Below are 12,467 nucleotides of genomic sequence, written 5' to 3' on the forward strand. Positions count from 1 at the left end.
GCCTCGCGCCTAGCAACGGCGGCGGAGGGCGGCGCGGCGACATCCCGCGAGAGCGCCGCCGGCGGGCCCCGCGCGCCGTCACGTGTTCGCGCCGGAGGCGGCGGCCGCCATGTTGCTTGCGGGCACGGCGGGCGCGGGCCGCCCGCGCGGTCGCGGCGGCTCCCGGGTCGGGTCGTTCCCACCGAACTTGCTGCCCGTCCCCGTGCTGCTTTCTGCTGCTTTACTCCCCAGAAACGTACTGGATAGGGAGCATTATAGCAAATGAAAATGCTGATAAGTGACTTCGGGCAGATTATAATGCCACTCGAGACCTTTCACCCCACATTAGGACTATGCAACCAGGGCGCCTCTGCTTTGCACCGCAGTTGATACAGAAGCGACAAGATGCCTTTGGGTGTAAGGGCTACAGCGAGTCCTGAGCAGTCGCCAACGCCCCAAGCCGCCTTTTTCCCTGCCAGCGTGAGCACAAAAGCGCCGCAGGTGCCTCGCAGCGGTAACTTGGGCGCCCTCAGCTTAAGGCGAGCCGCGGTTCGGGCTCCCCGTGCTGCGCCGCTGTGTGATGCTCGCCACCCGCTCCTGGCTCCTCTGCTGTCCCAGAGTGAAACGTTGCGAGCGCCGGGGGCCCGAACCGTCCCTTTACGCGCCAGTGAAACCTCCGCAGCGACTGCAAACGCCGCCTGGGGGCGACTGCCGCCGCCCGGGCACCGCGGGGGATCCCTGAGGACGCCCGGGCCGCGCCGGGCCCAGCACTCGGCCCGGTGGGGCCACGACATGGCGCCGCCCGCCCCGCCGCCGGGCACGTGACGCGCGGCGAAGCCGCCGCCGACATCTTGAGAGAGGGCAATGAGGCCTCCGCCGCCAACTTGAGCGCGGGCAGGGGAGCCGCGGCGCGGGGCCGGGGGGCCGGCGGAGGCAGCAGCGCCGCCACCTGTCGCCGCGCGGCGGCCCGGCCCGGCGGGGGGGGCGCCGGCCCGCGCGGGGCCCGGGCCCGGTGAGTACCTGTGATCCCGGCCGCGGCGGGGGCGGGGAGCGCCCCGCACCGGCCGCCTGCGCCGGCTCCGCGGGGCCGAGACCTGCGCTCCCGCCCGGGGCACGCGGGGACCCCGGCACTGCCCCCGCGCCGTCCCTGAGCCCCTCGTCCCCAGGCGGAGCAGCGGCGCGGGCCCCGCGCTGCTCCCGGCCCGTTACTGCCGCCCCGGGCTCCCCTCCCGGGGCTCCGGCCCAGCGCGGCCGCCCGCCTCGCCCCGCGGCGGCCCCGCGCTCCCCTTCCCCTCGTGCCCCCTCTCCTGCGCCCTCCCCGGGGCGGCGCTTTCGGAGGCGCCGCCGTCCCCTCCGCGTCGCCCCCCGTGCCCAGGGACGCGCACGCTGGAGCCCGGAGCGCGGGCGGCTGCCGCGGGACGGGCCCGGCCTCGGCCGGGGGAGCTGCCGGGATGGCGGGAGCCGAGCGGCGCTCGGACACGTCGGCCTCCGCGGCGCCCTTGTCGCGAAGGGCCGGCCCCATCAACGGGGCCTCCGTGTGAACAACAACTGTCCCTCCAGGCTGCTGCCAACCGCCATGTCCCGACGGCCACCGAGCACCACGCGCGGCAGGGAGAAGCCAAGGGCCCGGGAACGGTGTTTCCATGGCCCGGGGACGGTGTTTCCAGGGCCCGGGGACGGTGCTTCCAGGGCTGCGTGTGGCGCTTCGCGGCGCTGCCCGCGAGCGGCCGCCCTGGCTCCCGCCGAGGGGGAGTTGTTTACCAAGCGGCCGCCTGTGTCTCGAGCGGCCCAGAAACTCATCCGGGGATGAGAGTCATTCATTTTTTTTGGCTTCGTTCTGAAGCATCTTTCAAGCTGTCACAGCTTGGCAGGTCTGTAGCTGCAGTGTCAAGATTTAGAATTATTCTGTCGGTAATTGCTTTCTGATTCATCAAAATGATAGATGAGAGGGAAAATGACAAATAATCACAAGTTGGGGTCTTCAAGGATATCCCTAAAAATGCGACTGGAAAAATGTGGTGTGTGTGAGTTCCCTTGTCAGGAGGTCACCTTCACTGTCAGGGCATTTAGAAAGAAATTCTCTTGAATTCAAAGTCGGGAAATGTGGATAACTGGAAAACTGGTGCATGAGCTGCATGGCAAAGGTATTTGCAGGTAATTCAGTCTTTGGTCTTTTTCACTGAACCCAAAACCAGATATTTTCACCATAGATAACTGTCCTTTCCAAGAGTGCTAAAAGCCAAACGCAGCTTCTCTACTTAACTTCCTTACCTGAAGGAAGGGGATGTGCTCTCACATTTGTTTTTTTTTTCCCCTCAGCTCCATCACTTTGTCTAATAAAAGCTATTACTGCTCTCCTACTCATACCCACAGACTAGCACAGCTCCATGTGCTCCCTTACTTGTCTTGTTCCCTTAGCTACATTTGCAGAGACTCTTTTTGCCACAAGTCCCTTCGCTTTGAGCAGCATAGTGGGAGTTGTGTGGTTACATCTCTTACATCTTTTTTATTTTCCTTAAACGTTGGAGGTAGGTGACTCATCATAACTCCAGCTGATACTTCTCAGCGCCTTCTTATTTAGCGCAGTGTGTGAGGCAGGAGCCGCGTCGCGCAGTCGGAGGGGAGTTGGCGATACCAGCGTGGATTAAACAATAAAAGGCTGTGAGGCAGTTGCTTGTTGCTGTTTGCTCTTGCGCGAGTGGCAACGGTTTCAGACTTGCTCCAGGGGCAGAGGGACCCAGGTGGACTTGTGTGTCACGGGCACCGGCCGCCCGGGTTCTCCTCCTTGTCGTGGTGCAGCAGCCTCTCCCACGCCGACAGAGCCTTCTCGGGGTGGCAGTTCTTTGCATTTGGGCACGAAGCTTCTTGCTCATCTCTCAGGGCAGAGGGCAAAGATGCTGTTTGGAGCAAAAGATAAGAAACGGGGAAAGTGTAGTGAGGATATTCCAGCAAGAGCTGCGTTCGGCGCAGCTAGAGCAGAACGACTTCGTTCTGCAAGAGCCGACGCTCTTCCACAAGCCGCGCTTGTTTTTATTTCCCCTTTCCAAACAGACAGACGTGTGTGGACTCTGCAGTGATCGCTGCAATCACTTACGACGCTATGCGTGCAATTTGTACAATATTCTGTCTTCACAGTGCTCAGCAAACCTCTAGTACAAATCGTTTTTCATCAAGATAATCATCTTTTTTTCCTCGAGGCATGAGTGTGCATGTATTTGCAGGGAAGTTTTCAAAGGCTGCAGATAATCTTGAGGGGGGATACATATATTCCTCTTTTAGTCTTACCTTGCTGCCTCCTGTAGATGGGGAATGTGTTGCTGTTTTTAGTACTAATGTGGATTTTGAACTTCTTGCCTGTTAGCAGTTTTATACATAGCCGGTTTTCCTGCAATTCTGCGGTGTTAGGGCAGAAGATCTGGCTCTGTAGTGGGTAATGTAGGGACCTTGTTGCATCTTCTCTTAGGTTCTTATTTTAGCTCCCGGCAGTGCGGCTGAGCTATTTCGGCGCTCCCGAAGGGAGGCAGACGGCTGCTCCGGCAGGCCCTGGTTGGGAACGGCAGCCTGCAGCGGGCAGCGATGCCGCGCGGCCGCCCCGCGCTGGGTCGCCGCAGACTCCAGCAGAGCTGGCGACGCTCCGTGCGCCCTGCGAGGCTGCTCCGGAGCCGTCCGAGGAGCGCGGAGCGGGGCAGGTCATTGCTCCGCTGAAAGGCAATCCCAGAAGGAAAGCGGCGGTTTCGGGGCCGAGTCGCGATGAGAGCAGCTCGCTGCTGTTCTGCAGCGCTCGGGCTGGCGCTGAGAGCTCAGCGCCTTCCTCCTGCTCCTCAAGGCCCTTTTCAACGCGAGGGCCCGGGCACGTCTGCGCGGGGGAGGCTGCGAACGCGGCGCGACGAGCTGGACCGGCGCTCTCGTTTCCAGCGCGCCGCTGCCGTGCTTTCCATTCCCGGAGAGCTCGTGCAGCCCTCCGTGGAGCTGCTGTTGTGAGAGCAAAATAGCATCCTCTGGGAAACACGCCTTTCCCTCGAGTTTTATTGCAGCTAAAAGCTGGCACGGGGTCGTACCTCTGTGGTGTCTTGCTTATAAATTTCAGCTTGATTCAGTGCCACATCCTGGTTTGTTCTGCATCAGGATAGTGGAAGGGTGGGACAGAGGAGGGGAAACTTGGGTCTATGATGGAGCATGGATGTGAAGTGAAGGTTTGGATGGGTTTGCGGATGAGCTTTAGCAGGAGAGAGGGAGAGGAGATTGTCTTGTTGCTTTGGAGCAAGGGCACCCAGAGTGGCTCCTGTCTGCGCTGCCGTTCCCCTGAAGCCCCTTTCTAACAATCTGCTATAATAAAGTACCCTTAACTAGACCAGGGGTGACTCCCAGTAACACTAAATCCACCACGCTTCATAATAAGGTTCTAGTGCCTGGAGTATTTTGCCTAAAAATAGTAAAAAAAAGGATGACTGTTAGGGGAAATCTAAACCAGAAGGAAACAAACAGCTTTTAATTTTTCCCTCTGTTTCAGAGTGAATGATGCCGAGGAAGAAGAAACCCACAGAGGGCCTTGATTCTCGAGGTCAGGATGGGGAGGAGGAAGAGGAAGAGAAGAGGGCCCTGCTCAATGCCAAGAAGAAGCGCAGTTTTGTGGACGCGTTTATTGTTATATCCGACAGCGACGGAGAGGTCAGTGGTCCCAATGGGGAGCCCAGAGTCCGGGCAGAGCTCCAGGAGGGTGTCTGAGCATCCCATGCTCTACGTGCTGGGTCAGGCTTTGCTCTCTCTGTGTGTTTCGTGCTGCTCCTCTCCTTATATAGGAGATGAATCAAATCCTATTTGACTAGGAAATGAATGGTACACTTGGTGAGGGTGAGTTATGAGTCTGGGATTTGATAACCAAATCCTCTCAGTACTGAATTTGAAACGTAATTTAAAAGTAACCTTTCCTCAATCCCTTTACAATTTTTTTTTCATAAATTTTATTTGATTGATTTCCAGCTAAACCACCGAAACATGATTCTGTATTATGTGCAAATAGATAAGAAAATGATTCAGAACACAGGCTTGCAAGTAGTTCAGAACACAGCTGGTGTCTGATAAATTGATCCTGCATTATGGAGATCTGAGTTTTTAATGCACTTCCGTAGGGTGTAAAGGTGAACTGCAGTGCCAGTTTGCTTGGCCAAGACCTATGGGCCCAGATCGTTTATTCCCAGCATTATGTTATGTCAGCTTTACCCTAAAAGATTGAAATGCCTGTAACTGTTGCACTGGCCTTGAGGTGCTATTTTTTAGGGAAAATCCAGAGCCCTGAGAATCTGGCTTCAACACAAATGATGGACATGAGAGGAAATTATTAGAATCAGTTCTTTATGTATGGCTGTTAAGGCTTTGCTGTTTTGCCTGTGATTTGGGATCCTAAGCTGCTTTTTATAATTCCACCATTTTCAAAAGCATTTCAGTTCACTCTCAAGCTGTAGATCTTAAATCAAGGCCCCCTCGCTCCCACATCTGGAGCATGAGTCTCTTCAATAAGGCGATTATCATGTGAGAAGGGGAAAAGCACTAGAAATAAACAGTAAAAAGCTGTAGGGCAAATGATATTGGATGTTTTTTTTTTTCTTCACATTGTCTGAGTTCTTTCCCATTGGGAAATTCCCTGAAAGAAATGGAACATATGGCAGTAATAGTTCATTGGGGTTAAACCCTTAGCTCTGCAATATGCTAAGTTAACTTCAGATGTCTGCTGCATCACTGGCCTTTACTGTGAAACCTATAAGGAAAAAAGAAAGCAGCAGCTATAAGAGATGCTGCAGTACATAAAAGATCAGGACCTGTTATTGTCTACAATTATTCATCTCAATGTGCGTGTATCTGAAAAAGAGGAAACAAACGTCTCTTAAAACCCATCTATAAAAAGGTTAGGCTCCCCAACTGTTCTGTAAGTTTGTCTATAAACAATAAATTCTGATGGCATAATCGGTCATATTACAGAAAAGGATATGCTCAGAGAGGCCGTTAAAGAGCCAATTAGGTTCTGTTTAAGTGACAACAGTTCAGTCGGTTGAATAAGTGCATTTATTCAGTTCAGTCTCTTTCTTTCTGTGAGTCATCGGCTTCCAGAGCCACAGTCTCTTGTAGTGTTGTTTTCTGGAAAAAACAACCAAAAATTTGATTTACATGGGATCTCAAAAAAAAATAACTGTCTGGCTTCTGTAACTGTCTCATTTTTTCCGTGTGCCTCAAGTTGAATTTCAATCTCAAACCTTGTAGCTGTGGTTCTTGCTCTAGTAAGACCTTGTTATGTGTTCAAGAAGAGGTGTGGGAATCTCAGATCAATAGCAATTTTAGAGAACAATACCTTCTCAATTAATCTTGCATCTGTTAGGACATGGTTTCTTATGAATCAAATGCTACAAGGACAATTTGGGCATCATTGATTCAATGGCTTTCTTCCTTGGCAGTCTCTTGGCAGGTATCTATAGAACAAGTCCCTAGTTCTGCTTCCAGACCAGCAGATCTTGTAGCAGCTGCACCTGGAAAGCCTCCAGCTTCTCACTTTTGATGATCTTTGGCAGACTGCCTCCCCTAGGAATGTTTCAGTCATGCTGGATTATCAAGCTCATCCATGTTATTTTGCCAAGTTTTCTTTCTTTACTCATGTCTGTGCTGTGGCATCTGTGGAGCTGCATCAGAAGGAGGTTTTCTGGACACGGGGCTTTCTGATCTCCGTTACATCTAATCTTGGATTCAGGGAATGTGTCTCTCTTTAGAGTAGGGTCAGACAAATTAAGAACAGTCTCCCTGGCTCTGTGGAAATGAGAGGAGATGACCTTCGCCGCATGCAGACAGGGTCTCCGAAAACACAGACCTGATGAATGAATAAAATGGTTACTGTCTCCCTTGACTGTTTGAATCTTGCAGGGAATGCCAGAAGAAAGGTAAGTCATTCACTTGCCCTCAAACACACAATATTCTAAGTAGTGCCAAGGAAAGCCTTTTTACAGATAACTCCTGCTTGTTTTCTGGTGCCCCTGCATGAACAGGGGTCAATCTTTGACTGCCAAGATTGTCTGAAACCAGGCCTGAAACATGATTTTCACCCAGCAGGAGGTCTGATCAAGCGAGAGCATCGAGCATGGTGAGAGGCCAAGTAGTTGTGCTAAAATGTCTGACTGATCTGCAGCCTTCAATGCAGTTGATCCTACAAGACTGCAGATCTGCTGGGGGAACTTGCAGAGGGGTCACACAAGGATGATTTAACCCATTTCTCTCAGATTCTTTGTGAACCAAGAGGACACCTGCTTCAACTCGTGGACTTCACATGAAGTTGTATGGGCTCCTTCTGCCAGATCTTCTGTTCATCAGTTCCACCAGCCCTTGGGAAATGACGAAACCCCAGGGTGACAGTGTCACCTACTTCTGCCTGGCATTCAGTGCCTGTCTTCCTTTAGATGTGGAGCATCTCTGCTTTAGCATTCCCATTCTCAGAGATACTTAATGTCTGGGGCATATTAAGTTCATCGATGCTTCAAAAAAAGACCATGTTGCTCTTGGTAGAAAGAGGGAAGCCTTTTCGGGATTTGCCAATAATAGTTAGCCCCTGCCCTGCTCCTGTTCTCTGTCAGACGTGACTGGACTTTTCATCTTGGGTCCAGACACAGCCTGACGGCCCCCTCTCCAGTGGAGGTCTTGCTCTAGAGATGATGGTGCTGGAAGCATCCCAGCTGGAACAGCAGTGCCTACCTTACATGCTGCCCATCTTTTTGGGAAACAGAACCATATGAGGACGTCACCGCAGCGTCCCGCTGGCCCCGCTGGCCTCCTCTCTGCTGAAGTCCCAAGGGAGACGCTGCCTCCGATCCCTGGGGAAAATGCAGTGCCAGGTTTGCTCTTGAGGAAGAGGATGGCTCTGACTCCTGTTGCAGTCAGAGTGGGACTGAACCAGCCTCCCAACACTCCAGTAAAAGCCCCTTCTTCCACGCGGGCCTCCCTCCCAGGCGTGGGAAGCGGCGAGTCTGGCGTGAGCTCTGCTGTGTCGCCCTGTTCACCTCTCCACTTCCAGGAGGTTTGTTCTAACGAGCTGAAAGACACAGCAGAGCTGAAGCAAATTCTGAACTCAAGTCAGAAACTAATAAAGTAGGGTGTGATATTAATTTCAGCAGCAGCCTTGGCTAGAGCCAACACGTGGCACTTCCAACATCTAATTGGCTTTTAAAAATAATTTAGTCTCGTTTTCATCTGCGTATTTCCCATGCAGGACATGTGTTGTTTGGCTATGCCCTATTGTTAGATGGTCCCAACTGCTGTTGAACAGCAAAATTAAGCAGACCTTTTGACTTTGCAGTCTGTGCCGTCGGCTGTGGAGACGTTCTTTTGTAGCCTCTCCTTTCCTGAGTCAGTAGAGCTGTTTTTTTTTTGGTCATTTCTAATGTGGATTCAAGGGAACTGCCTGTGGGAGTCTGGCTACTAGATTCTGTTTATAGGCTTTTAGAAGTGAGTAGAGCTGTATATTTTCTACTGATAGTTCTAAGTATGTGCCAAAGTGTTTTTAAAATGGGAATTTGCTTTTCTGCTGTCTGTTGCGACCCAGCAGGTTAAAAAAGGAGGCAGTAGTGGCTGCCTTCCACTAAATGTGTAAAGAACTTTGGAAACCTCTATTTTTCCTGATCTGTGTACAATATCGACAGTGAAATCGCTCATAAGAGAGCGTCATAAATTAAACTGCAGAGCATGGCACATGAGAAAGAAAATTTGGATTCCTCCTGGCCATTATGCTTTAAATTGACGGCATTGGAGGAGAGAGACTCTCCAGGCTGGCACGGAGCAGAGGTGCTCAGTTCCCAGCTCACCTCAGCTATAATAATTGTTTTCCCTTGGAAGTTGTGTGTTGGAGATGACCTTGTAACTAAGAGCATTGGCTGCAGTTTGGGAATATTTTAATTGATTAAGATTATTTTTGGACTAGTGATCTTATTAGAAAGGCAGTTGGTTGAGTGGCCCCCTGAGTTCCTATTATCCTCGTAGACAGATGAGCATTAAAAGGTTGGGTCAGATAGAGCAAACCCTGTTGTCTTCTCTCTTTCCTGGCCTCTTCTGTTACTACCATCCATGCCTGCATTTATGCAGAGCACTCTGGGGCCTGCGGGGCTGTCTCCCAGCAGAGGTACAAACAGCTATAAATCCTAATTAAAAGGTATGTTTTATTTTCTGTCTTTTAAAGTAAGGAAGATTTAAGAATTCTTGGAATTGAGATGTGTGTGTATGTTTTGGCCCATCAGGATTAATTGGATTTGCTTCAGCAGTTCCCTGTACTGGAGCTGTTCACTAGAACGTGGCTCAGCAATTTAAACATCTTTCTCAAATGTATGAGGTTCACACAACACGTGTCCTGCAGTGATTTTGCTCCAAGAGCTGCTGTAAGTGTCGCCGTTCTTCGGGACACGGCGTGGAGAGCAGAGGCACCTCCCTGAGCCAGGAAAGCAGGCAGTTCTCCTGGAGCAGGGCTTGCCTTTAGCTTGGAGCCCCAGAGGACTTGGAGCCTGTGCTGTCCGTACTGCGTATTGCAGACGTGTGTGTCTGTGTACAGACCAAACACTGCTAGCCAGGGAAGGCTCGGTGTGCTGATAAATCACATTGGTGCCCTGGAGAGAGCTGTGGACGAGCGTCAGGGTTGACCTTCCAGCAAGTGCAGGGCAAGATTGATGCCTGGAGAGGAGAACTGGGGATTACAGAGCCCACTGGGATGAAATTGCCCCGTCTTAAGCAGCAGCAGCACTGCTTAGCACTGCTGGAGGGTGTTTAGTGGGACAGCTTTTGCATAACGTCCTCCAGTGTGTAATTCTAACGTGCTCCGGGTGCCATCCCACAGGCTCTTCCCCACTTCCGTATGCGTGAGCCCCCCACAAGGTCAGCACGGAGGCTGCCAGTGCAAACCACAGCAGGGCAGTTTGCAGGTTAGCAAGTGGCATTATGGAAAACTGTGGAGGGGATGAGGTGTCCTGGGGGAGAGCGGTTTTAACTGCTGAGCTTGAGCTAGATACGCTCACAAGTTCATAGCATTTGTCTTCTAGTAAGAGCGAATCTGTCTGTGAAACAGTCATTTGGAGACAGAGGAGTAGCTCTCAGAAATGGGATACCAAAAGCAGGTTGGTGGGAGAAGGGAAGGAATCAAAAGGGAAAACCCCATAGGAGGGAGCATGAGGGTGGTGGAGGGGAGTGTGACTTGCTAAGCCTGATAGCTTCCTTCTTGTGAGCTGATTCTTAAATCAGAAGGAGTGAAGTATGCATTAGGGGATGTAAGAGGTGTAATGTATTAGGGTTTCAGAAAAGCGCTTAATAGCATGTCTTGCAAAATCTTAGTTAGATAAATAATTCAATTTGGTCTCGATAGTAACATTCCTGGATTGAAATCCTGCTAAAAGACTGTCAGGAAAGGCTTGTGATGAACAACGGAGCTGCTGCTTCTCGGGAGATCTAAGGCTGAGGCCAAGAAGATCAATATTAGGGCTGTGTGTGTTTTAACATCCTCATTAACGATCTGTTAGCGGGAGCAAGTGGTATATATACATTAATAAAGTCTACTGATAGCACTCGCATAGTCTTGAACAAAACTCAGCATAGAGATGCAGTCCAAAGGATTTAATAGATTAAGACACATGGGCAATGAACAGAAAAAATAGATTATATCTGTGGCAATTTGCATTAAAATAGCCTACACGACATGCATCACCTCAAAGGCTGCCTTTTGGCACAGGGGGCCAAAGGTGCTGCAAGGCACAAGTGTGAAGCCACTTTGCTGTGGGTCTCGTGGGACTGCACAAACCTCAAGTACAACTGCAGACAGAGTCATACCAAGTCCCTTGCTAGCCAGGCGTGGGTGTTTTTCCCTGAAAAACCATTTTTGATTCTAATCCTACTTGATTTAGAGAGACAAATTGGAAGGAGGCCAGTGGCAGCCTTTGGTAACGTGCAGGCCCTCGCTGGAGCCGTTGGGACAGCGGCCTGTGTCAGTGTGTGCCAGGGAAACCTGCGTGCACCCCTGTTGGAGGCTGCGTGCTCGGGGTAACGTGGTGCTGGCTTGTTTTTGTGGGAATACTGCAGGAGGCCTCGTGACCACAAATATCTGAAGTATTCAAGCATCAAAAATGAAACAGCTGTGGCAATGCTCAGGGCAATACAAGGAGGGAATAGCACCAGAAGTGCATACAGAAGAGGTGTCCCTCTTGCTCTCGAGGTGCATTAGCCATGGGAGCGTGGCTAGACCACGAGGTTTGGTCCCCTAAGGTCGTGTGGGCACAGTGCTACAAGCTGTATGGCAGGAAACAGTCCTGGCTGACAGGTGTGAGGTTATTTTCTTACAAAAAGGTGGTGTTTATTTTCTGCTTTGAATGCCTGCAAATACCAGGGTTTTAGCAAGGCCAAACAAACCTCCTCTCAAATCAGAGGCAGCAGGTGCAGTGCATGGTGGTGACTGGCATGAAGTCTATTGTGTCTCCTCCTTCTGTGTTTATGTCAGTCTGTAACTCTTGTTGCTCGTTATGCTTATCACATAGCTTTTAATAGTTACAGAGTGTGCTTGAATTATGTTTGAAATTCAAATCTCATACAAATGGAGGCTTGTTCCTGAACCAGTGTTTGTGTCGGAGAGGCAGCGGGGAGGGGGCTGGTAGTATTTCCTACACATTGTGTGGACTCACATTTTTTTTTGTTGTTGTTTTTCATTGCAGCAGGAGTCAAAGGAAGAGAGTGGATTGCAAATTAAAAGAACCAAACAGCAGCTGGATAGAACGAAGTTTGCTGCTAAAAGAAAAATTGCACGTAGGTCTCAAGTGTGGGCTTGGGGAAGCATATGGGTGCTGAGCAGTTCCCACTGTTTGTGTTAGACATTGTTTCCCTTGCAGAAAGGCTGTGATGGAGCTCGGGATGTGCAGCTCTCGGGGAGCACCCTCCTCAGTGGCAAAATTTGGCTTCCTGCATAGGCAGACTATTGCTTCTTTGCTCCCAAGGCTGCATGTGCACAAGCGGGTGCACTTCTAAATTAGGTGTGTGGGGGTGTCTGCCCCTCATCAGGTTTCCAGACTGACTAAAGCTGGTCTGAAGATGTTGTCTGTGATCATGAAGTACTTTCCTGTTTAGGCCTCTCTGCTGCTCTCTTTCGCTGAAACCTTGTGATGCTGTGACCCAGCAGCCACTGTTCAGGAAAGATCTCAGTTGCAGTTGACAGTTCTCTGAAATCATCTGCTCACAGCACAGGGCAGCCAGAAAAGCCAGGAATGTTGGGCATCATCAGGAAGGGTGTTAAGAGCAAGAGATTTGTTACGTGTCATTTTGCTGTTATATAAAATGTAGGTGCTCCCACATCACACTGTGTGCAGTTCTGGTCTCCGCATCTCAAGGACATGGTGGAGCTACAGGATATCTGGAGAAGGGCAGTAAAATCATTAAGGGCAGCAGCAGCAGAGCAGCAGCATTAAGGGAGAGACTGAAAAGCCTGTGACTCTTCA

General features: G+C 51.0%; 1 protein-coding gene across 1 annotated transcript in view; it reads left to right on the forward strand.

Annotated features, from left to right (window-relative positions):
• The first annotated feature begins 4,285 nt into the window (after nt 1–4,285).
• Nucleotides 4,286–12,467, forward strand: part of UIMC1 (ubiquitin interaction motif containing 1) — a 34,967-nt gene continuing 26,785 nt past the window's right edge. The window contains exons 1-2 of the mRNA XM_010219076.2: nt 4,286–4,647; nt 11,691–11,781. Coding sequence (XP_010217378.2) covers nt 4,495–4,647; nt 11,691–11,781 — 244 coding nt within the window. The 5' untranslated portion in view covers nt 4,286–4,494. The remainder of the gene's footprint in view (nt 4,648–11,690; nt 11,782–12,467) is intronic.

The sequence above is a fragment of the Tinamus guttatus genome, unplaced genomic scaffold (assembly GCF_059628265.1).
Source record: "Tinamus guttatus ecotype Peru unplaced genomic scaffold, ASM5962826v1 Tinamus_guttatus_pri_ptg000155l, whole genome shotgun sequence".
Lineage (NCBI taxonomy): Eukaryota > Metazoa > Chordata > Aves > Tinamiformes > Tinamidae > Tinamus > Tinamus guttatus.